At 37.0% G+C, this 25,967-nt stretch overlaps 1 protein-coding gene across 17 annotated transcripts in view; it reads left to right on the plus strand.

Annotated features, from left to right (window-relative positions):
* The window catches only part of PTPRK (protein tyrosine phosphatase receptor type K), a 604,334-nt gene that overhangs the window by 459,800 nt on the left and 118,567 nt on the right, over positions 1-25,967 (plus strand). For all 17 annotated transcript variants that reach the window (XM_089332697.1, XM_089332699.1, XM_089332700.1 and 14 more), the window contains exons 8-12: positions 1,632-1,934; positions 7,130-7,239; positions 8,280-8,481; positions 16,887-16,992; positions 25,580-25,853. In XM_089332697.1, the coding sequence (XP_089188823.1) occupies positions 1,632-1,934; positions 7,130-7,239; positions 8,280-8,481; positions 16,887-16,992; positions 25,580-25,853 (995 nt within the window). The remainder of the gene's footprint in view (positions 1-1,631; positions 1,935-7,129; positions 7,240-8,279; positions 8,482-16,886; positions 16,993-25,579; positions 25,854-25,967) is intronic.

Below are 25,967 nucleotides of genomic sequence, written 5' to 3' on the forward strand. Positions count from 1 at the left end.
CAGGGTCTGCATTTGGAGGAGACTGGAATCAGAATTTGGAATTTGCATTTGAACCTGAATATCTTAACCAGCATCTTTAGTGCTAGGCCAGTTGTCCACCATTACCTGGGAATTTTTAAGGTGTCTTAGCAATAAGTGCCTGCTCAGCTGGCAGGCGGTGGCATCAAAAATGGTTGTGTTCAACACTGTTTTCAGTATAACGAGACTGAATTGAAGTATCATCAATTCATTGTTATATCTGGGTGGTAAAATGTTAGCATAGAGCTCAACAAATAAAGCTTTTTAAAAAGATAATTAAAAAATTGTCTTCTAGCCTATCTGTGTTCATAAGGTGAAACATAAAACAAAAGTGGTAAAATAGGAGAGTACAATAATATAAAGAACCATAAAATTGGCAAATAATATTTATTAACTAAGCATTAGATTCCACCAAAGATTTATTTTCATATAGATAGATACATACATAGATAGATTTTTTTTTTGTAGTTTCAAGGTTGAAAATTGAATGGCCACCATAGTTTATTTCCAGTTGCACATTAAATGCATGAAACTGGAATCTTAATTTGGGTTTGTCATCTGTTTAACTTGCTGATTATTTTTACAAATAAGAGTTTTTAATCTCAAAAATAAAAAATCTATAATTATACCTAAGTTGGACACTTTTGTATAATTTATTTTTCTTCTTTTTCCTCAATGATTTGTGCTTAACAGGAGTGTTGCATACCTTTAGTGAATAAAAGGAGGCACCAGCAAATTCTTGACTTTTTCTTTTTGTCAAATCAGTGTATTAACGTTTTGCTCTATGTTAGTTTTTTACTGTGTAGACTTTGTGATGGTCGTGACATTCATGAAGAAATTATGTTGATTAAATTAGACAATTAATGTTAGTCTCGCATGAGGAAGAATACACTTGGGAAGTAGTGATGGATGGATACCAGTCTTTGGAGCGTTTAGTTCTGCCAACATTTTACAGTTGAATGGAAATTGCCTTCCCAGTTTGGTTTGGATGACAGTGAATGGATTGTCAGACCTGAATGTTTTCTAGAAAAAAACAGAGATCAAGAAGAAAAGAAGACATTGTGAACATCCACATGCGTTCTTGTAATTTTTCTCAGATTTTTTTTTGCTTTGATGAACAGCATCATTACTGAAGTAATTAATGTTAATTCATATCTGCACCATTTTTTGTAAATGGTAGTTCAGTGTTACAGCTAGACTAATTAGTATACAGCATAGCTTGGTGACATGACAAATCATAGAGCAGAGTATGTTGACTGTTATCCATTATGATATATTAGCTAATTCACCTGCTCAATAATGACAAAAGAAAAGGGGTATGGGGAATTGGGCAGTAACAACTGTGAAGGCATTGTGGCCACAATTCCAGGCTTTAATTTTTCTGCCAGATTCATCAATGCTATGGATCATTGACATTTTTCATTTCATTTCTTTCTCTATTTGTAAAGCATAGTCTTTGATACTTTTCAAAGAGATTATAAGCAATTATAAAAGGAAAAGAAAAAGATGACTTCACGTTTTTCAGGATTTACTTATTCTATATTATGCTCTGTGTTTCTAAGATGGTTCATGGTTAAGTTAACAGCTGTCTGAAACCCTGTCTTATTTTTCAGAACCCATGCGAACCCCAAAGACGTTAAAAATCGCTGAAATACAAGCAAGACGCATTGCTGTGGACTGGGAGTCCCTGGGTTACAACATTACTCGCTGCCACACTTTTAATGTCACGATCTGCTACCATTACTTTCGTGGCCACAACGAGAGCAAGGCTGATTGTTTGGACATGGACCCAAAAGCCCCTCAGCATGTTGTGAACCATCTGCCGCCTTACACCAACGTCAGCCTCAAGATGATCCTAACCAATCCAGAAGGAAGGAAGGAGAGTGAGGAGACAGTTATTCAGACTGATGAAGATGGTATGCCCAGAAACCCTTACTTCTTTTGTTAGCAAGAGTAATATAATGCCTTAAAATTTTCCATAGCTTACCAAGCAGCAAACTGGACCCTGATTCTTGGCCAGTTTTCCTAATGATGTTTACTTTGCAAAGAGTGTACCTTTAGCAAAACTTAAAGAGAAACATCCTAAATGAAATGTACCTCTAGTGGCTTCTCTTTGAGACAGTGATATAAAAGTGGCAATTACACTAAAAGCTTAACTAAATTCTTTAGAGTAAAGCATTCAAAAATAATTTTCAATATTTCCCCATGTTACTTATTTCAATTTACCAATTAGTTAAATACACTTGAATATTAATTTTAGATTTTTATATCATATAGGTACCAATACTAGCTGCTTTTATTTTCCTAACATTTGAAGACAATGCTGTTTATCCTTTGTATTCACTCTGAAATGACTTTATGTGAGTCTAAATGTAAAAGATGCTAATAGTTCATATGTTTAATTCTGATCCTTGTATGATTTTAACAAGCTACCATCTTTGATAGATCAAATTATTATCCAAGTAACTGAATTATTTTGTTTTCCTGAATACAGGCCTGTGAGGGAGAAAGTGTGCTGTGTAGCGACCTGAGGCAAAGCTAAGATGGGAGTTGGGAATCATCAGCTTTGCATCTGGATTTTTTTTAAGATTTATTTATTTTAGAGTTACAGAGAGGCAGAGGCGGGAGTGGGGTAGGGGAGTGGGGCCTTTCATCCACTGGTTCACTCCCCAGATGGTCTCAATGGCTGGAGTTCGGCCTATCCAAATCCAGGAGTTAGGAGCTTCTTCTGGGCCTCCCACATGAGTGCAGGGACCCAAGAACTTAGGCCATCTTCCACTGCTTTCCCAGGCCATAGCAGAGAGCTTGATCCAAGCAGCACCTGTGTGGGATGCAAGACTGCAGGCCGTGGCTTTACCCACTACGCCACAGCACCAGCCCCTGCATCCGGCTTTTGTACCACCATAACCTTAGCAAATTCCCTCACCACTCTAACTCTCCATTTCTCATCTCTAAATGAGGGATTGATATTAGGTGATCTCTAAGGTTACATTCCCTTCTAAAATTCTTGGGTAACTACACAGTTGGACTGCAGGACTGTTTTATAACTAGATGTTTCCACCTTCCCTCAGTTCTGAATTTTTGTCTCAGATGTATCTTTTGGTGCCTACCAACTACGAGACTGCCGAGTAGTATGTTAATGCTCTGTGCTTTCTAGAGATCTTCCTTATCACTGCATACCTTCCTACTCTGTTGCATTGTTGTAATAAAGAGAAGTGAGAGCTCAGGTATCCTCGTGTCAGTCCAGCGTTGAAGAAGCCAAATTTTATAATCCTACAATTAAATGTAGTCCCTAAAGCTCCAGAGAATAAACCTCAGATTTAGGTTTATTTAGGATCAGTCTACTTTGTTCATGTTTGAGGTAATCAAATGTGATTTCCTCAGCTATCATCATTGTACTTGGATCTAATTGAAAGGACAACAATATTTAAACAACTCTGCCATGTACACACACACACACAAACGCACGCATATACAAACTCAATATTTTTAATGCTAGGAGGTTAGCAGTAGTTGTTACATAGGCAGATGATAGAAATGAGAGCCTATCTATGCATGGATTGAAAAACTCAAAAATTTATATCTCATTTTTATAAAGTGGGATAAATGTTACAATGTCTGTGTCATATTACACATTATGCAACCTATGTTTTGATTAGTAACTATACACAATATTTTATTATTTGCATCTAAGATTTTAAAGGCCATGATTTCTTAACTGGTAACGTTAGACTCATTTCGTTGAGCTTGCACTTTTTTTAATCAGTCACCATCCAAGAATACAAATCAAATTTGATGCTATTATTTTTTGATAGTTTGTGAGATTGCCTTTCTTTCTCACAAACAAAAGAATGCGGTCAGGCTTATATAATCTAGCATTAAATTTTTAAATGCATTTTTGTGTCTGTATGATTAGATTAATGATGAGGGAATGAATGGCTGTGGAATTTTAAACTATGTCCTAAGTTAAACAAAATTCATGACTTAGAATTTATTTGGTCCACAAATCATCATATAAAAGTAAATTGATATTAAACATCTGTTCTAATTTTAGCATTATATTCAGTCTCAGTTTTAGTTGAGCCTGTTTTAGAGACTTTCTTACTGATGTTAAGTTATAGTTATTTAACAGTGTAGTCACAAACTAATCCAGTCTGCTATGAGTATCCTTTAGTTTTTATTTTATAAATATCATAGAAGGATTGATATACAAACTTTTGTGAAGTATTTGCAGGTAACTCTGTTTTCAGATCTGTCCATGTAAGCTTCTATTTCCACACAGAGTACTTGATGTATCTTAGTGCTCCTGAGGGGGGAAAGAATATCTAAATCATAATCTATTGTTGAAAAGATCGATGGAATATGATGATCTGATTAAGTCAGTCTTACTAAATTATTGCCACCCTATATACATAGAAAAAGAATGAATTATCAACCATCTAATAAAAGGACATAATTTTATGAAAAGAATTCTTGGGACATCCATAAATCATGAGAGCAAAGCTGGAATGATTTCCCTCCAGAACCCTAAGGTAGAATTTATATTTAATTTATTGCAGACATTTTTTAATGCATGGGCAGAATTTTTATATGAGGTTTTGTTTTCATTTTTTATTCCAGCATTCATGAAAATCAATATTATGGAGTTAGCTCAGCAGAAAAACCTGGTTTAAGGACACTTTTGGAGAATACAAAGCTATTTTTAAAAGTACACCTATTATATTTTAAAGGCTATGATGCTTATTAAAAATATAATCCTGCCCCACCCACATATCATTTTTCCTCTTTTAGATTTTGAGACTTGGATAGTAAAGTACTTTCTGTACTCACAAAAAATTAGCTGAAACAGCTCTCATATAAATCACAAGCAGGGGAAAAAGTCAGCATTCTGTCTCCATTAAAAGTTGTTGATGTGGAAATGTGATGTGACATTTCTTGTGACCTGCAGCCCGCCATGAAAACAGCTTCAGTAGCTTCATGTTGTATTTACACAAATCATAAGTACATAGAGATGCTATTTATGTAGATACCATCTTCCTTCTAATGCAGAACATTATGGAATATACTTGGTCTGTGCCTCATCATGCTCAGGCCTGTTCATGTGTGTGTGTTTTGTAGTTCACCTATTTGTAGTTTTTCTCAGCCCCTATACTAGCCCAACTACAAGGTCGTACTATGACATTCTCTTGTACACGCTTTTCCCTACACACCTTCCTTCTTATAAATGTGACTGTAGCTATTTGAAGTAAATTTTTTTGAAAAAAATGAACATGTGTACAAAGAGCCTAGAAATACAAAAATTCCAGGGAAGTTACTTTCCAGTTCTACCCAATTTTCAGTGCAGAATTTTGCAAACATTTCATACCATCCCTATTTTTGAAAAGTTGACATTTGATAGTATTTGTTGACCAAACTGTGGTGAATGATCATATGCAGTTTTTAAAATTCTAATGCCGGGAACTGAACATTTACTCACTGAATAGTCTCTCCCTACCATACCAGCCCCCCGTACCCCTTTCTGTGGGAAGTACGGACAGATATAATAGTATGCTTTCCTTAATTACAGTCAACGTAAGTCATCTCAGTGGAATAGAAGTAACAGGTACTCCCTTGGAAAACAAATCAACGCCCATAGCAACCTCAGGGACTGCCATGGATTGTGCAATCAGGCTGCCACTGCCATTTGATTTGATAGGCTGCCTGTGCTTGTAGATGGATTGCAGGTGGGAGAGGGGCCTGGATGCCTTTGGTTAACCTTTCCCTAAGCCTCCAGCTGACGGATGCATGAACACGGCTTCTGAAGTTTAGTGCTGGCCTCTTTTCTGTTTACCATGGGTTTCTTTCCTTTATACATTTATAATTAATGTGCCAAATCATGTTGCCTGTCTCAGAGGTCATAATATCATTTATAGTCTCCTTGTAGATTGAAATAAATCTTACTCTTGACATATCATTCAGAATTTCTTGATGCTGCTAGCCACAATGCAATGCATTCCTTTGATCCAGTGATTTTTAATTTATTTCAATCCTCACAAAATTGCTCTATACTTTGAAATGACATTTCTAGATAATGTCATGTGTGAAGTTCACTGAAACATGAGATTAAGGGAAAATATTAATTAAAAACCATACTTGCCTAATGTTAGGTTGAAATTTTCAAAAGGAAATACATTTTTAAGCCAAGTATGATAAATAGTATATATTTTAAAAACATCAGAAGTTGAAGCTAGATTTTTGTAACGCAATAGCAGTTAGATATTTAAATAAAATATATAGAAGGAAAATATAGGGTAGCAGGAATATCATATTTTGCCAACAGAAGGTAAGCCATCATTAAACGCTGCTACGGATTATCACAGTTAAATGATATCAAGTAAGGACTGGAGTAAAGGCACCTCAAAAATGATCGTATCTGGGGTCACTTCAAAGTAGTTTGTAGATTGTTGAGCTATAAACAACACTGATATTTGTAAGTGTTTGAGTCATAGCTTTAAAGATTGAATTTTATTTAAAATAATGAAGCAGTGATACTTAAACTTTTCAACTTTAGCAAGTTTTTAAAAAAGTAATAATGCTGTTTTTAAAATTATACAAAATCTAGTATATATAGCAATAATAGATTAACTGTTAATGAACATTTCAATTCTGTGCCATGTGATTTGGCTTTGTGAGTCCAAGGAGTGTTAATTATTATAGTAAATCATTGTTTTAAGGACTTGTTTGTACAGACTCTTTAGAGGATTATCCCAATTTTCAAAAATCTCTTAGTGAAATACAGCTCTTGTTCTTGAAACAAATTACAAATAAGAACTTCATATTATTATAGATAAAACAACAGAGAAAACTAGACTATATAATGTATGCAACTCTCTGAGGTGATGAATATTCTTTTGAGTTAAAATAATTTTACATTTTTGCATTTATTTGTTTTAGAACCTTATAGACTTACTTTAAGTTCCCAAATATTAAACTTAGATAACTTATTTTCTTCGTACAAACACATTTTTGTTACTTCATGTTGATTTTTAATTTTGTCTACCTCACTTACAAGCTAGATATTTTATGTTTTTAATGTAAGGATGCTTATAAACAAAATTTCATGTATTTGTAGTGCCAGGTCCTGTACCTGTCAAATCTCTTCAAGGAACATCCTTTGAAAATAAGATCTTCTTGAACTGGAAAGAACCTTTGGAACCGAATGGAATCATCACTCAGTATGAGGTAATGGGAGAAAAGAATGTTAATTGAATTGAAGGACTAAGAGGAGCAAAATAAATAAATAAAGTAATCAACTGAAGGGAAATAATGGAAAATAAGTTCATGAGGAATATGGGATTAAAATCAGTGTGAATTCTTTGCTTTCATTTTTCTATGATTCTAAAATTGAATATCAAATATTGATAACATGTAGAATTTAAAGTAGATACAAAGGGATTGTCCTTGTCAGACAGTTTTACTGATGGTTGTAATGAATAATCAAACATGAAATCCCTTGCTTTCCTTTTTTATAAAATTAGGAAACTCATATCGTGCTGTGATTTAAAAGTAAGAAATTAATACCCAAGAAATAAGATAGATTATAAGTCTGAGTATTTTAGAGATTCATGTCAGCTTTTAATATGAATCATATTTTTAAATATAAGAAATTTCTTTCTTAGACATAAGAAAGAAAAAAGAGAAATGAAAGATAATTCAAATGGCAAAAAATGCCCAGTTCCATTTCTGCATAGTCAGCGTTGACTACAGCGTAAAAGTTTAAATTCTGGTGGCTACAGAATGAATCATGGAAGTGAGAACCATGAGTGAATCTTTGATTTGGTAATTATGTCATGGTGCTTGAATACTATTTATATGAAATTTGTTATGTAATGTGGACAGCTTATAAACTTATGGTGAATACTTTCTGTCTCATGAACATTACAGTATATAACCATATGGTTTTATATATATGCATAGGTACATATATTAGTTTCTTTGAATAAAATGTATTTTGTGTATTTAGACATAATCCTAGTGTATCATAAATACATAATTCTAGATACACATAGATAGTTTCACATAGATAGTTGGTAGATAGGCAAAGCCAGAATAACAGAAATAACCATATCAAAGAGAGAAGGAAAGTCAGTGGGAAAAAAAATTATGATCAACTGCACAAGAATGCCCTTGCACATCACCTTATTTGACAGGACTAGAGCTGTACTAACAGTTTATTGTGACTTATATCGGATGCATAATGGAAAATATATTTCTTCAAACAGGTCAGCTATAGCAGCATCAGATCATTTGATCCTGCAGTTCTAGTAGCAGGACCTCCCCAGACTGTTTCAAATTTATGGAACAGCACCCACCATGTCTTCATGCATCTCCATCCTGGAACCACTTATCAGTTTTTCATAAGAGCCAGCACTGTCAAAGGCTTTGGGCCAGCCACAGCCATCAATGTGACCACCAATATCTCAGGTATGAAATGAATAAAGCGCAAATAAGATGGCTCATGCTCTAGGTTTGTAATAGCCCCATTCTGGAGAATCATGTATACAATGACTATACCTTGCTTATTGATCTTTAATACAGTTAAGTGTGATTGAAGGCACCTTAATGAATTAATGAAATACAAATTATTATTGGTTATTTGTCCAAAGCCAAGCAACTCAAATAGTCACTTTTAATTTACAGTGGTCTTCTGAAAATTATTTCCATCTTTAATAAAAATCTTTCCATGTTCATTATAACTGGTAATACACCATATTATATTTTTAAGGAGTTAGTAATTATTTTAGTATCAGCTTTACATTAAATGGATTTTACCACAGGAATGGGAGAAGATACTTGGACTCTGCTCCATTTTCCTTGATGTTCTGATAAAATTATATGTAAATGTGAGCTTTCCTGTCTCTTAGAAATCTCATATAAATGAATCTAAATTTCAGAATGGGAACATACAGGATAATTTTAGGTTGATAAACAAATATAATTAAATTTCACATTCTATTATGTTCAGAATTTTATAGTTTGTTTGACAAGATTGTTTACAGATGTTATTTCAGCCTCAGTCAAATCACAAGTGAAACCTGATTAAATTCTTCCTAGAAATTGGCATTATGATGTGCCATAAATCTGCCAGTTTATATAACATCTTATCTTCTTTTTTTCTTTTTTTTTAAACTTTTATTTAGTAAATATAAACTTCCAAAGTACAGTTTATGGATTACAATGGCTTCTTCCCCCCCATAACTTCCCTCCCACCTGCACCCCTCCCCTCTCCCGCTCCCTCTCCCATTCCATTCACATCAAGATTCATTTTCAATTCTCTTTATATACAGAAGATCAGTTTACTATATATTAAGTAAGGACCTCATCAGTTGCACCCACACAGAACACAAAGTGTAAAATACTGTTTCAGTACTAATTATAGCATTAATTCACATTGAACAACACATTAAGGACAGAGATCCTACATGAGGAGTAAGTACACAGTGACACCTATTGTTGACTTAACAATTTGACACTCTTGTTTATGGCGTCAGCAATCTCCCTAGGCTCTAGTCATGAGTTGCCAAGGAAGCCTTTTGAGTTCCGCGCATCGCATTGATCCAAAGCCAGGAGCCAGGTGATTCTCCTGGTCTCCCATGCGGGTGCAGGGCCCAAGGACTTCGGCCATCCTCCACTGCATTCCCGGGCCATAGCAGAGAGCTGGCCTGGAAGAGGGGAAACCGGGACAGAATCCAGTGCCCCAACTGGTGTGCCAGAGCCACAGGGGAGGATTAGCCTATTGAGCCTCGGCACCGGCCTTCGATCTATGTCTTTTAACTGGAGAGTTGAGGCCATTAATGTTCAATATGACTATTGATAAGTAGTAACTTTGCCCTGCCATTTCCCAAAGATATTTTCTAATATATACTTTGAACTTCCTGTGATCTTGCTGTGAGATTTCCTTCCTTTACCTTCTTTCATATTGATGACCATGTTTCTGTATTTCTGTGTGTAACACATCTTTAAGCATCTTTTGCAGGGCTGGAAGAGTGGCGACAAATTCTTTCAATTTCTGTTTACTATGAAAGGTCTTTATTTCACCTTCATTCACAAATGAGAGCTTTGCAGGATATAATATTCTGGGCTGGCAGTTTTTCTCTCTTAGTACCTGGGCTATGTCTCGCCATTCCCTCTTAGCCTATAGGGTTTCTGATGAGAAGTCTGCTGTGAGTCTAATTGGAGATCCTCTGAGAGTAATCTGGCGTTTCCCTCTTCCACATTTTAGAATCTTTTCTTTATGTTTCACTGTGGTGAGTTTGATTACAACGTGTCCTGGTGAGGATCTCTTTTGGTCATGTTTACTAGGGGTTTTATGAGCTTCCTGTACTAAGATGTCTCTGTCCTTCTCCAAACCTGGGAAGTTCTCTGCTAATATCTCACTAAAAAGGCCTTCTAATCCTTTCTCTCTCTCTCCATGCCTTCAGGAACTCCTAGAACCCGAATGTTGGTTTTTTTAGTAGTATTCTGTAGATTCCCAACAATATTTTTTTGATTTCTAATTTCCTCTTCTTTTCTTGGGTTTGACTGTATACTTTCCTGTGGTCTGTCTTTTAAGTCCGATATTCTCTCTTCTGCTTTATTGACTCTGTTTTTAAGGCTCTCTAATGTGTTTGTCATTTGATCTATTGAGTTCTTCATTTCATTTTGATTTCTCTTTACTATCACACTTTCCTGTTCTACTATTTTCTGTGTTTCATTTTGATTCCTCCTTAAGATTTCATTTTCATGAGAGAGATTTTCTATCCTGTCCAGTAAGGATTTCCATAGCTCAAGCATTTGTTTTTGAAAACTTCTAAATGTTCTTGTCATAGATTTTTTGAAATCCATATCTTGCATTTCTTCCATCTCATCATCTTCATAATCTTGGCTTGGGGTGTCTTGTTCATTTGGGGGGCGTCATAATGTCTTCCTTGTTCTTGTTTCCTCGGTTTCTGTGTTTCTTGCTTGGCATTGTGGACATATTCTTTGGATTCTTCTTCCCTTGCTGTGGTGTTTTTTTCTTGTTATACTATGACTGTTTTAAGTGGACTGTCTGCTTTTGATGGAGCCTTAGAGACTTTAGATGGGTGTGGCCAGAGAGCTTTGTTTGGTTCCTCAGGGTTAAGTGTGTGCCAAAGGTGACACTCCCAGGTTAGGCATAGTAAATCTCTCTCTCTCTCTCTCTCTCTCTCTCTTTTTTTTTTTTTTTTTTTTTTTTTTTTTTTTTTTTTTTTTTTGATTCGGAAGGGAAGTAATTCTGCACCGCTGAGCAGAATTGAAGGTAGTCAGCTTCCGATCTCTGGCTCCTGTGGGTATAACATTCGCCTGCTCTTTTCCAAGGACCACACAGGGAATCTGTTCTGCCCTCATTGTGGGCTCAGATTCTCCTGCAGTCTCCCACTGGGTTGCCAGGGTTACCAAATTGTAGTGTCTCTGGAGAATACTCACATGAACTCCATGAGTTCTCTCACCCACCATCCCTTTTTTCATAGTCTCAGTTCATTAGCTCCACACATTCACTAGGTCCTAATCACCTGTCATTTCACCCCCAACCCCCGTCCCCAGAGTCAGGTTTTTCTGGTTGGCTGAGGGCAGGCGCAGTCCTGAGGTTGCGCACCTTTTACGTATGTCCAAAATGGCGCCTGCTCTTTGTCTTGCTCGCCTTTGAGAGGTGAACGGAGGGAGAGAAACTCGTGTCTGTACCGGTCCTTTTTTTTTCCTCTCTCCTCTAGTAAGCCTGGTGAACTTTCCCCAGCAGGGCTTCAAGCCTCGTTCCCTCTAGGCTCCTCCTTCCACTTTCCCGCCGGTGTCTCGGGCTACTGAGGTTCGACTCACCTCATGTTCTAGTGCTGGTGCATAGATTCCGCAGCTGGTGTCCCGAGCCATGGGCTCCCATGCCTTCCACGCAGGTCCACTGTGAATCACTAGTTCCGGAAGAGTTTTCTCTGCTGTTTCCTCCCCTACTCTTCCTTGAACCTGCAGTATCTCCACTTTTATTAAACTGTCTCTTCCCGGGCTATCAGTGTGCTCCCTTCCTATTCTACCATCTTGCTGCTGTTTCATCATAATACTCATTAAATTTTTCTACCACTGTCATGATGTATAACATATCCATCAAAAGGAAGGTATATAATGTCCTAATTATTTATCTTTTAATTTTCTTTTTTTACTTGAGAGGCAGAGAGAGAGAGAGAGGGAGAGAGAGGGAGAGCACTTCCCATCTACTGGTTCACTCCCCAAATAGCCACAGTGGCAAGGGAGTGAAATTGGGAGCTGGATGGAGTTAGCAGGAACCCAACTGTTGAGGTTTCTGCTGTCTCCTAGTGTATGCTTTGAAGGGAAGTTACAATTGAAAGCCAGAGCCAGCAAGCTCACCAGTAATCCAGTATAGACATAGACATCTTAATAAGCATTTTTTTTTTTGACAGGTAGACTGGACAGTGAGAGAGAAACAGAGAGAAAGGTCTTCCTTTTTCCGTTGGTTCACCCCACAATGGCCACTGTGGCTGGTGCACTGCAGCCAGCGTACTGCGCTGATCCAAAGCCAGGAGCCAGGTGCTTCTCCTCGTCTCCCATGTGGGTGCAGGGACCAAGGACTTGGGCCATCCTCCACTGCACTCCCAGGCCACAGAAGATAGCTGGACTGGAAGAGGAGCAACCGGGACAGAATCTGGCACCCCGACCGGGACTAGAACCCAGGGTGCCAGTGCCACAGGTGGAGGATTAGCCTATTGAGCCATGGCACCAGCCTAATAAGCATCTTAACTATGAGGCCACGTGCTACTTACAGAAGTATGTTGATTATAATGCAAACTTCAGAAATTTATGTCACAAATTAGTTATTCCAATGTGAAGTTTGCAAAATGTTTTATTTACCTTAATATTTGAATTATGTTTTTAAAAATATCATCTATTACATTTGAAAATAATAGTGTATTAAAATTGCCCGTGTTAAGGCTGACAATGTGGTACAGAGGTCTAAGTCACTGCCAAGAAGCTCCACATTCCATACCAGACTTCTGGTTTAAGTTCCAACTGCACTTCTTCCAGTCCAACTCCCTCCCTGCCAGTGCTCCTAGGAAAGCAACAGAAAATAGCTCAAGTACTTGGGCCTCTGCCACCCATGTGGGAGAACCAGCTGGAATTCCAGGCTCCTGGCTTTGGCCTGCACTGGTTCTAGCTGTTGAAGCTATTTGGGCAGTGAACCAGCAGATAGAAGATCTCTGTGTATCACTTCCTCTATCTGTCACTCTCCCTTTCAAATAAATAAATGAATCTTATTTTTAAAAAAAGATTAATAGCAGTTCTGGAGCCCATTGCATCACCCTGGGTTCAAGCCCTGGTTCTGCTCCCAATTCCAGCTTCCTGCTGATATGGAAATTTAAAATCTATTGTATCATAACATATTGGCAACGTTACGATCTGAGACGTGTTTCCTACCCTCTAGAATTCTCAATAGTGCCGTAGCTGAAATCATTCACAAGTATAGCTGTGAATGTTAATATATAAAATTTAATAATTGAACAAATGTATATTCTTGAGAGTCATGAACATACATATATGTAAATTTCTTAAGTCTGAGATACCATATTTGTGTTGAACAATAAAAATTTATAATTAAAGATCAGAACACAGATAGAATTTTCTTTGAATTTTTTAGTTTCATTTGTATCAACCTAAGTATGGTGAGTACTTGATTATACTTGATAAATTCAGTTGAATTCAAATGCATTGGGACCTACTAGTGATCATGGCTAAGGCTGATGAAATTTATACTTAGGGTGATTCTCAGCATGACTTGAAATTTAAGATAATTTATTGTTTTTTCTCCCTTAGTCCCAATAATTATACTTAGCACCATTTTAAAAGCAATTTAAATAAAGCTAAGATCAGGTTATTGAGGGTGAAATGATTGGAGGCATTTTTATATACATACGCATAATACACATACACATAGGCAAGTATCATGCTGAGTATTTGTTGAGTGGGCTTCTTAAATAACTCTATATAACAGTCTGTCTGCTTTTAATATTACAGTTCCATTCTCTGTATCTGGACAGGTCATTAAAATATCTAAATGGTATATCTACATTCAGACTTACTTTTCTGCAATTTATTTCCTATCCATCTTCATATAACATATATTTCCTTTTTTATTGTCAAAAAAATAATATGCCAGTAGGATCAAGTTCAAGCACCCACTCGTGATTTGCATCCATGGTCCTTCCTCGTGTGGCTCTTTCCTCCATTTCTCCACGTGAACCTGAAGGTGTAGGAACAGCAAGTTGCTGGTAGTGGTTAGAACACACTTTTTTCATGTTGTCTTATCTTCAGACACTGTATTTCCTCTCTCTGGAATTTTAGTCCCTGCTTTTCTCTTGCTGATGATGTTTTCACTTTATTAAAAAAAAATTGGTTCAAATAGTGCCTAAGCATTGAATTCTTCCAGCTGTGTTAATCTGCTTTTTGTTACTTTCACTAAAATACTTGAGAGGAGCTGCTTGTGAACAAGGTTTATTTCAGCTTATGGTTTGGAGGGTACAGTTCAGGATTGCCCAGTTGCATGGCCCAGCATCTGATAAGGCTGGTCACGGTAGGTATGGAGGGCCGTTCACATAGTGATTCATGAAGCAGAGAGGCTAGGCCAAACTTGAATTCAAATAATTAGCACTCTTCAAGAATTACCCTCTGAGGATACACCCCGATGATCGAAACACCTCTCACGAGACCCACCTTTCAGATGTCATAATTAGATCAAGTCTGTACCCTTAATTCACCAACCGTTTTAAATAGTACAGTTTAGTTTTTTTGATTAATTAATTTATTTTTTTGACAGGCAGAGTGGACAGTGAAAGAGAGAGACAGAGAGAAAGGTCTTCCTTTGCCGTTGGTTCACCCTCCAATGGCCGCCACAGCTGGTGTGCTGCGGCCGGCGCACCGCGCTGATCCGAAGGCAGGAGCCAGGTGCTTCTCCTGGTCTCCCATGGGGTGCAGGGCCCAAGCACTTGGGCCATCCTCCACTGCACTCTCAGGCCACAGCAGAGAGCTGGCCTGGAAGAGGGGCAACCGGGACAGAATCCTGCGCCCCGACCAGGACTAGAACCCGGTGTGCCGGTGACGCAAGGCGGAGGATTAGCCTGGTGAGCCACGGCGCCGGCCAATAGTACAGTTTAAATTATAGTATATATGCACTATAGAGTACTACTCAGCTATAAAAACAAATAAATACATAAATAAATAAATAAATAAAATCCTGTCTTTTAAAACAAAATGAGTTTAACTGGAAACCATTATGCTTCGTGAAATAAGCCAGTCCCAAAAGACAAATACCATATGTTTTCCCTGATCTGTGGTAACTGCCAGAGTACTTAAAATGTATTGCAGTGAAATGGACATTTTGAGATTCAATGATTATTTACAACCCCTGCCCCTACTGTTGAGGAACAGTGTTTTTTCTTCATACTATTTGTTGAACTCTTTACTTAATATAGCGTTAACCTTCTGAGTGTTAAGTAAACTGAAAATAGATCTTCCTAAAAATTAAGAGTGGTAATAGGAGAGGGAGGAGAAGGAAGGGTTGGAGCTGGGCACAAGGAAGGGTAAGGTGGGAAGTATCACTATGTTCCTAAATCTGTATATATGTGGATACATGAAGCTTGTATACCTTAAATAAAATTAAATAATAATAACAAAAAAGATATCACAGTTTAAACATTTGCAAGAGTTTTAGAAACAAGTCATTGTCCCATCTCCCTACATTTAAAAATTGTGATCTCCACGCTAACAGCAGCATCTGGGAACATGGTAGAAATGCACACCATTAGGTCCCTTTCTGGATCTACTAAATCAGAGACTCTAGGGAAGAGGGATATCAGTCTTGATTTTAAGAATACCTACTGGTGCTTCTGATTTTACTAGCCTGACCACCATTGTTTTGGCAAATTTACTGTCTTTTAGCCACCTAACCTTTTTTTTTCATTTTTTTGTGTTTTTTTTTTTTTAAGATGCTCTCCTTAAAGGTGAATTCCTGCTTTTTAATTCTAAAAACATTAGAGACAGTACTTTGTCTTTATATTTATAGGACTTACAAAACTCGGCACATACTACCATATCTAGTAAAAGTTGAACAAAAGAATGAAATCCTTAAAAAATTTATTACATGTCATCTACCTTGTTACTTGTTGATAATGCACATGGTTCACTGAGTGTATACTCTTTAAACTTCTTTCTGCATGTAAGTAATCAAACGTCCTAGGAGCTTACCCTTTTAAGTCGCTTCAGATGAAGAAGCTCTCCCCCTTCCCACCCAAATCAGACATCATCCAATATTGTGGAAATGGATGCTTTTCTTTCTTTTAGGAAAGAAAAGTTCTTGGTGAATAAAAATTAAGGCTCTCATCCCTATTCACAGCCTGAGATCATTAAAGGCACTCATCCGGCAGTCCCATAACTCACTTTGTACCAACCATAGCTTCAGATTTCCATTTTTTGGTGACTCCATTACTGATACTCCCCAGCTTCTACTCTGCACCACGTTCCTCCCTTTCCATCATTGCTCTTTTAAAGGTCTCAGGAAACTAAAAACAAGCACATCTTCAAAAACTGAGATATATGTCAGAAATGGCTGTAATACTGAAATTTCAGCAACAAATCTTAGCTTGACAGTGTCTTACATTTTAGATTCCTGGGGTTAATGTTCAATGGCAGATGGGCTACAAAATAATGTACGTTGTACCTAACTAGATATTTAATTGATTTTTCCTTATGTAAAAATCATTTGTTCATCCTGACCCTTGGTATATTACCATGAATTGATTGAACCTTTCTTCTTGGTCTCATTAATCTCTTTTCAGCTCCAACTTTACCTGACTATGAAGGAGTTGATGCCTCTCTCAATGAAACTGCCACCACAATAACTGTATTGTTGAGACCAGCACAAGCCAAAGGTGCACCCATCAGGTAAGCATGAGGGAAATAGTATGTGAAGGAAAAAGCAGCTGAAAGAAGGACTGTTATCTCATGATTGCTTAGCAGCCAAACACGGGGTTCATTTCTTTGAGACATTCATTTGACAGTTACCATCAAAAAGGTTTAATTTTGTGTGTTTGTCATTTGGAGAAAGCCTACAAGTAGACCTATAGCCTGAATGCATTACACAAAACTTTGAGATATTCATGAACTGAACCATTCACCTATGTATTATTTGATTTTAGAGGTTTGCTTTTTTTTCCTTAGTCCCTTTTTATTTCACATCCTCTGTTGGTATCTGTGGGTATAAAAGATTTGCAGATATTTGTCATGAATTTGATGAGAAAATAACTCCTGTCCAAAGCAGTAAGTCAGTTATGAATAATTTCACGAGTGATTAAAAAATAGGAGGCTTTAAGGAAATAAAAGCAGAATGGTTATAATGAATGAAGCCTATGTGGCCTTTTAAGTCTTGAATTGGTCTTTATCAGAAATTCCATATAAATATTAAAAGTCAATTTGTCATTTCCTTTATCTTTCCAATTTTAAAATCTCTTATATTACCTAATATTCCTCATCTTTCAGAAAATTCTGACCTATGATATGTGTATAGATTGAATCAAATTATTACGACCATATCAATTCATCACATCTACAATTAGATGAATGTTCAAAACTCAAGCACATTTTTCATTTGAAATTTGTAGATTTTGTGGAAATTTTGATATCAAGCTTCTGCTGAAAGTAAGTTAAAGTGTAGAAATCAGTGCAGGTGTTTAATGATTGAGTCATCTCAAATTGTTGATGTGTTTATCAAAAAAAATTGATCTTTGTGTGTAAAGCGAACACATTTGACCTTATGCAAATGAATTAACCACTTAGGGAGTCCTATATCACTAGAAAGCAAGAAATGTTCTTCTTAATTTAAAAAGAACATATTGATAGAACAACATCAGTCATAAAGCAAGTGGTTGAGACCTCTGAATATAAATTAGAGGTGCACTACACTACAGAAGAAGAGATGGCTGAGTGTACTTGTAATATAAACACTTGTGAGGCACTGGCCACTTGAAAATTCAAAGTATATATAGTGCTATTCATGAATCAGGGATCTGTGAGTGAATCTGATTGCTAATCCAGCGGAGAAGAAGAAAACGCCTGCACTCAACATCTATTTCTATTGACAGGTAATCAGGGTCATTCACATGTGCCTATCTGTGATAAAATTTGCTCTGTAGGTGTTCAGTTCTGCTCCTCCTGTTTAAATGAGCTACCAGGCCCGTACGTTTATCTTTTAAGAGAGAGATTTGAATGAATTCAGCTTTACTTTACCTAAGTTGCAAACACTATGTGTTTTATTGTTATTGTATATCTCTGTAGCATAAATTATAGTAAACCCTTCTTCATTTAATCAACTTTTCCCACAAATTTTGACTGTCTATAAAGAGAAGGACACTGTTCTAGGCATTACAACCAGAGATGAAAATGACCACAAGCATAGAGCTGAGAGCCCATGTCCAAATTGTACTAAGACCATCAGAGGTGCACACATCCTTGAAAATAATGTCATAGCTGATTTCAGAAACGTTGTTGACATAGTGAACATGCCATCAATGACACTTTAAAAAAAAAAAAAGAAAAACAATAAAAACCCTGGCCTGCACTGCGGCACAATAGGCTAATCCTCCGCCTGCAGCAACGGCACCCGGGTTCTAGTCCCGGTCGGGGCGCCAGATTCTGTCCCGGTTGCTCCTCTTCCAGTCCAGCTCTCTTCTGTGTCCTGGGAGTGCAGTGGAGGATGGCCCAAGTCCTTGGGCCCTGCACCTGCATGGGAGACAAGGAAAAGCACCTGGCTCCTGGCTTCGGATCAGCGCGGTGCACCAGCTGCAGTGTACGGGCCGCAGCGGCCATTGGGGTGAACCAACAGCAAAGGAAGACCTTTCTTTCTGTCTCTCTCTCTCACTGTCCACTCTGAGTGTCCAAAAAAATTAAATTAAATTAAATTAAAATAAAATAAAAAATAAAAACCCTTTCTTCTATTTTTGTCACCTTTATGTACCATGTAATTTCTACTTATTAAGAATTCATGTAGTCTGTGCAGAAGCAATCCATCATAGCACTATATTCTCTTTTTTGACACAAAAACCTACCTATTTGTATTCTTTGGCAATGCATTTGACCTTAGAATTGAGCCCAGTAGCTAAAGATTCCAAATTACACACTAGAGGAAATTAGTGCTCAAAATCTCAAATTTAAATCCTGGAATACTATAAGAGAAATGATTTATTGATAATATTTTTAAAAAGTTTTTATTGATTTGTTTTATTTATTTATACTTATCGATTTATTGATTTTATTTGGTTATTTATTGATTTATTATGAGAAATAATTTATTTATAGTATTTAAAAAACAATTTTTAAAAATTGATAGCACTACCAGGAAAAAAAAATATCTGTTTCCTGACTGATACTCTAATCTCACCAAGTCCATCTTCAGAATTCTGTGATAACTTTCCTGGCTCACCTGTGCAAACCAGGCAGCAAAACCAGACTGGTCTAGTCAGGAGGCTTAGCCTCAGGTGAACCAGGCCTTTGTTTGAATTCCATGCTGGGTTGTGTTATCCCCCATCTTCTGACTACTTTCCTAACTCTGATCTCTCTACTAGTAATTGGAGCCTTATCTTGAGGCTATATCATACAGTACCATAATTTTTTTTTAAAGAAGGACCTAATTTGATGTAATCATTTTTATGTTACTGATGGATGGTTTGGAATCTAAATCTTTGATTGGACTCCTATCCTTCCCTTCAGATGTACTTGCAGTTATTTTATCTTCCATTTCAGTGTTTTCATTATTTATGTCAGATGGTTAGGGTATCCTAGTCAGAATAGATTTTATAGTAGGGGTAGGGAGAAAAGGTATATGTATAATGTGTTTATATAACAATGGTTGTAACATTTTCATATGGATAATAGATACCAGGAAGTACTGAGAGCTAGAATGGAGACACATATATGTCAAGGGATATGGTACGATAGTAACCCCATTGTAAATAGGATAGAGTTTGACTTACAGAATGATGGAAGAGAAGCAATAGGAATAGAAAGAAATGGTTTATAAAATTTATTATGATGAGAAATTACAAGGAGATAGACCTTGTTAAAATTAATGCCAGGATACTAAGCTATGTTGATTCAGAAACTGATAGTTCCTCTTATAATAAATAGGAAAGTCATGAGAGAATTTTTTTTTATTGTGGTTAAATAGTAAAGAGGCACACAGCAGGGATTCTGATGCAACATGGACCCCACTGGAATCTTCTGGTGTTACTAGAAACGGTGGCTATGGGATCTTGTACTTCTGTGCAAAGGGAGGAATAGTTAAATATGGAGCTAGCTTGGGAATTCCTCCTAAAGCCGTTAAGGAGACATTTTAATTAAAATATGAGGAAGTTTATATGCCATCGTATAATTTGTTAGTTTGCTGTCACCAATAGCTCATGCAAGCTAAAACTATAATCAGATTCAGAGGATTTACTTAGTAACAGGTTTAAAAATCCTTGGAGAGGAATTTTAGGTTCAGCCTCAACATTTGTAAGCATCAAATCAGGAAGACTATATATATATATATATATATATATATATATATATATATATATGTAATTTAACCTTATAATCCCTTTTTGAGCTAATGGTATAATCCCCTTAAATGTTTTTCTTATAGTCATAGTTGAGGGGAAATTGTAGGATGAGGAGTCATCATTTGACTTCCAAAAAACTCAAAGTGAGCCCATAGCATTGTTTAGTGATGTTAGATTATAGTAAGTGGAATATGCCCTTTTTAATTTTTAACACCTAAGGAATCATATTTTGAATACTGAATGAAGATGCATGATGACAGTGTGTTAGTGTATTGGTTTTAACTTAATTGTATAAATGTTTTAATTTAATTAAAATGAAAAAGGAATATAAAATAGCTCTACAATAAAAAAAAATCTTAAGGTAGCTTCGAATTTTTTAATTGTTGGAGTACTAAGCTCAAATAAGGTCTAGGTCTCGTAGGGTTAAGTGCCAATAGAGAATTAGACAAGCATAAGGATGGAAAAGCACAGGCCCGTTGTATATAACCAGGCAAATCATTCCTCATTTGAATTTTCATTTCTTGCTTTCTGTCCTTTTTAAAATCTGCATTGATAAATAAGACTGTAACAAGGATAAAGACAGACTGCTCGAAGTGGAAATGTGTTTGGAGAAAACTCTCACATGGAACTATGTAGGAAAGATTTTTTTTTTTTAATCATGAACTTTGTAGATAATTGCATTTCCAACTCTAGTTTGAGATCTCTCCTTAAATTGACATTTGGTTATTTGTGTAGCCACTTTTCACTAAGTGCAAACCCTCAGGAGGGCTCGCCATGCTTTCACTCACCACAGTGTAGATTATACACAGGCCTTCTCAAAGCACATGAAAAAGGTAGAAATAGATACACAGAGAGGTGTGTCCTGAAAGGTGCTGATTGAAGACTGAGCCCAACTAATGACAGCGCAGTGCCACTGTTTGGGACTTTGAATGGTATCATTATGTGGACAGATAACGTTTCTATTTCAGTAAGTTGGAAAGGTAGCATGCTGAGGAGGTCCTAAAATAAAAGATGGCAAAAGAGCAGGCAAGTGTGAGTCAAGATTTTAAGCTGCAAAGGGTACTTCCCTGCTTACATATCATGGAAGAGTGACAGTACAATTCGAGCTTGGTTTGGCTGTTAGGGCAAAAGGAAATGTAAGAGAGAATTTTAATTAACTGAAAATCTACCTTTGGATGGCTGTTCCTGTCACTTTTAAGCATTTGCCATAGACAATCACAGGTCCATAAATGGAGGCCCATAAACGGAGTAAAGAGATATTTTGGTTTTTCTTGTTATATTAAACTAGATCCAATGTGAGAAGGACAGAAAGCATTCTAACAATAGTAGAACACTGGAAATTTGACAAATGAAAGGTAAATGGAAGGCCCATGAGAGGTGGAACTCTTCATCTCCCTGCACTCTGAACCTACTCATTGCAAAATTGTTGAATGATAATGAGTCAATGAATGGATTCAAAGTAACAGAAACAAAGCTAATTGAGAACATCCTCATTTTTCAAATAGTGTTCAGGACTTTTTAGTTTGTAACAGTACTTTGGGGATAAAGGAAAAGAATACTTTTTGTGTCCTAACTAAGCAAAAGCATCAGTAGAAATGACAGTGTTTTGTTTTATTTATTCTACAAATGCTTATTTAAATGCCCATTGTGTTATTTGAAACCACACGTGATGATAAAACTGATGGCTGCTGTATCAGTAAGAGTTGAAATATGTCCAGAAACTGGGATGAGTATTACATCACGAGGCTCCTCCAGACAGAAGGTAGTGGTGGAATGAGGAGCCTGGAGTGTGGAGATTTCACTCACTGTCTCCATCGAGCTTTCTATCTGATGTCAGTCACTGCAGAAACAATGTTATATTTTTATTTTAACGTTTATTTATTTATTGAAATGTCAGAGAAGTTTCCCATCCACTGATTCATTCCCCAAATGTCTGCAATGACTGAGGGTGGGCCAGACCAAAGCCAGGAGCCAGGAACTCAATCCCAGTCCCCTGTGGATTGGGTGACAAGACCTAACCACCTGAGCCATCACCTGCTGCCCTTTGTGGCTGGTGTCTGCAGAAATGTGAAGCTGAGTGAGGAACTGGGGCTTAAACCACACACTGCAAAATGGGATGCAGTCATCACAAGCAATGTCTTAACTGCAGACCAGAATCCAGAAAGCACATCTGGAAGCCAGTTTTCAGAAGTCTTCATATGCATTCATGTATTTTAGTCTGCTCAGGCTGCTGAAACAAAATACTAGGTGCCTTAAACAAACATTTAGATTTCACAGAGGCAAAGAAGTCCAAGGTCAAAGTGCTGGCAGGATTTGTTCCTAGTGAGGATCCCTCTTCTTATCTGTTTACTTTCCAAAGGCCACATCTTCAAATATCTTCACATTGGAGTTAGAGTTTTAACATGTGTATCTTAGGGAGAAACAGACAGCTAGTGTATAACAATATAATAAAAATAGACATAGAAGAAAGTGAGGCTCATGGCTCATAGGGGATCCCTTTGCCTTAACCTCAGTTTCTCAATAATTGTAGCCAAAATATAAAACATCAGTTTCCATGCCCATCCAAAGGATAAATTAATAATATTAGTAAAACAAAGATGTCTTAGATGATTAAAATGAAGGGGGATAAATTTTCTGTATATATACAGAAATTCTTTTCTTAAAAATTATATTCCTTATGAAAACATCCTCAGATTATAAACTTGAGACCATTTATTGTTCATTCCATTATGAATGGTGCTAAATCTGAAAGCTCAATACCAGGTGTTGATTTTTATCTTCTATGGAATCATACTCAGCTTTTCTCAAAGAGCACCTTTTTTCTTCCTTCACTCCTCTCCAGCACTAGCAGTTTGCTTTGCTCCTAATAGATCTGCAGAGTCAAGCGGTCTTGCTTGAAGTACCCTTAACTTGTACAGAATCCATGTCAGTTTAATAGGATTAGTTAACACTGACTGTTCACTGGGTTTTCCAGTTTTTATTTAGAGGAATGGGATAATTAACAAGGAGCTTCCTTTTAAGTATTTGGTTAATAGGATGCTTAATTATCATTTTTCATTAGGGGAAAAAATATAAGATTTGGTTTGTTGTAGAACATGTGTGAACTCATTGCATATGTGGGTGTATCCACAGGATAGTGAAATGGTTAACATAAAAATAGAAATTTTTATATTAAAATAAAACATGAAATGGCTATGTTTACTGACCGTGACATTTGCAACTAGGATCGTTCTTTTCTTCTTTCTCTAGGGCTTTGCTTATATATTTTCAGTATTTTAAAATTGACAAGTGTCTGCTCTGTGGGTATCAGAGATTATGCATCTTGTCAGTAGCATTCTTAGACGCTTAGTGACCCACCTTGGCAGAGGTATAGAGGAATGATGTACTGTACATAATTTGAAATAATGCAGAATTCTACCTTAGCTTCCTGCTCAAATTGCTATTTCCAAAACTAATATTTCTTTCCTCTGTTTAGAGGAAAGAAGGCAAATACCAACTTACTAGTTTCTTAGCAATGTGTTTATGGAAAATTGGAACCAGAAAAGTTAGAGGGAAATAAAAGAAGCTTTAGCTTATAAAAATTAATTATAATGTAATCTTTTCACCAATGAATCTGTTCTTTCTTTTAATCTCCTTCCTTTCAGCCCATGAAGGTCTTTTATATGTAGATATAGCAGGAATTTATATTAAGTTGGAATTTTGTACCAAGCTATTTAATTTTCTTAGATGGAAGTTCAGTTTCTTCCACCCCATCTCCCTCTCTCCACAACCATTTTTGTGGAAATCTATTAAATAAAATACTCAATTCCTGCTGGAAATCCTTTGAATAGTGACTGCTTTCTTCATATAAAAGGATCATATTTGCTTAAAGACTCAAGAATCAACATGCAGCCCCTACACAGCTTATTTGTGTTCAGTTTCTATGTTTCCACAATGCATTTTTCTCATAGTTTTCAGAAAATTTGAATCATATTCCTTTTAAATACAATAATATATAAGCTACATTAATACCAACTTGTGTGCTGTACATAAATTTTTTTATCTGTCATTTCCTCCAAAGAATATTATTAATATAGCAATTTTAGGAACTGGTAAGAAAAAGAATTACTAAGGGACAGGGAAATCTTTGTTTTAAAGTGGCTTTTGTTCTTCTTGCCTCTTTTCCACAAAGGAATAATAGCTATTGTAGAAAAGTTTTCAGACTTTTAAGGAAGGTACTAGATGGTGTAGGTTAGAGCTTTAATAGGCCGATGCCATCTGTTTCTGCAATTTGTAACATTTTATTATTAACAACTCCAGAAGAAAGAGTGATCTATTTCCGTGGCGAGGACAGATTTCTGTCCATCTGTGCCCGTGTTGCCGCATGTCACTTGTACTTTAGATCTGCACAGCTCGGAGCCAGCGCGGACTCCGTGGCAAGGTCAAGAGGTGGAGGCGCCTGTCAGTGCATTCTGTCTCAAAGGCTGTGACAGCCGCAAACCCGGCTTCCAGCACTGCCCCGGGGCAGCCGTTCTGCTGGGCCTTGGAGCGGGGCCTTCCCTCCTATCATTTCAGGGGGAAATGTTCAGGTTCAACATTTTAAAATATCAAAGAACGTAATCCATGCCATGGCTCCGGTTAAAGTCAGGGTCCATGTTCCAGTGGCTTCTTTCTCCACGCTTGAAAATGAGAAGAGTTCTGCGGGGATTTTTCTTCCTTGTTCCAATTCCTCAGGGACTTGGTTGATGTTACAGGAAGCAGAATCCTTGTGAAATTCTATTTTATTGCAAGATAGCTGCAAACAAGAGTGTGGTGGGTTGAGTTGAAACACTTTTGTGTGGAGCATGTTCCCATTTAACCCTTTGTTCCTGTTTTTTGTTTTTTGTTTTTTTCCCATTAAAGTCTTAGTGTCCGTGATCTCTAAGTGTGTGCCTTTTTTTTCCTCTTTTGCCCAAAAGTGCATATCAGATCGTTGTGGAGGAGCTGCACCCACACCGAACCAAGAGAGAAGCTGGGGCCATGGAGTGCTACCAGATTCCCGTCACCTACCAGAGTGCCATGAGCGGGGGTGCGCCCTACTACTTTGCAGCGGAACTCCTCCCTGGGAATCTTCCTGAGCCTGCGCCTTTCACGGTGGGGGACAACAGGACCTATCAAGGCTTCTGGAACCCTCCTCTGGCTCCCCGCAAAGGATACAACATCTATTTCCAGGCAATGAGCAGCGTGGAGAAGGTGAGCTTCTTCCTTCACAATTTGCCTTTTCTATTGCCCTTAGGAAAAAACAGGAGTCAAATTGTATAAATAATAGCAGCATTTGTGAAGAAAAATCCGAAAAAAAGAAATTTT

Source organism: Oryctolagus cuniculus, chromosome 5 (assembly GCF_051225735.1).
Source record: "Oryctolagus cuniculus isolate XC-2025 breed Fujian yellow rabbit chromosome 5, ASM5122573v1, whole genome shotgun sequence".
In the NCBI taxonomy this organism is placed as follows: domain Eukaryota; kingdom Metazoa; phylum Chordata; class Mammalia; order Lagomorpha; family Leporidae; genus Oryctolagus; species Oryctolagus cuniculus.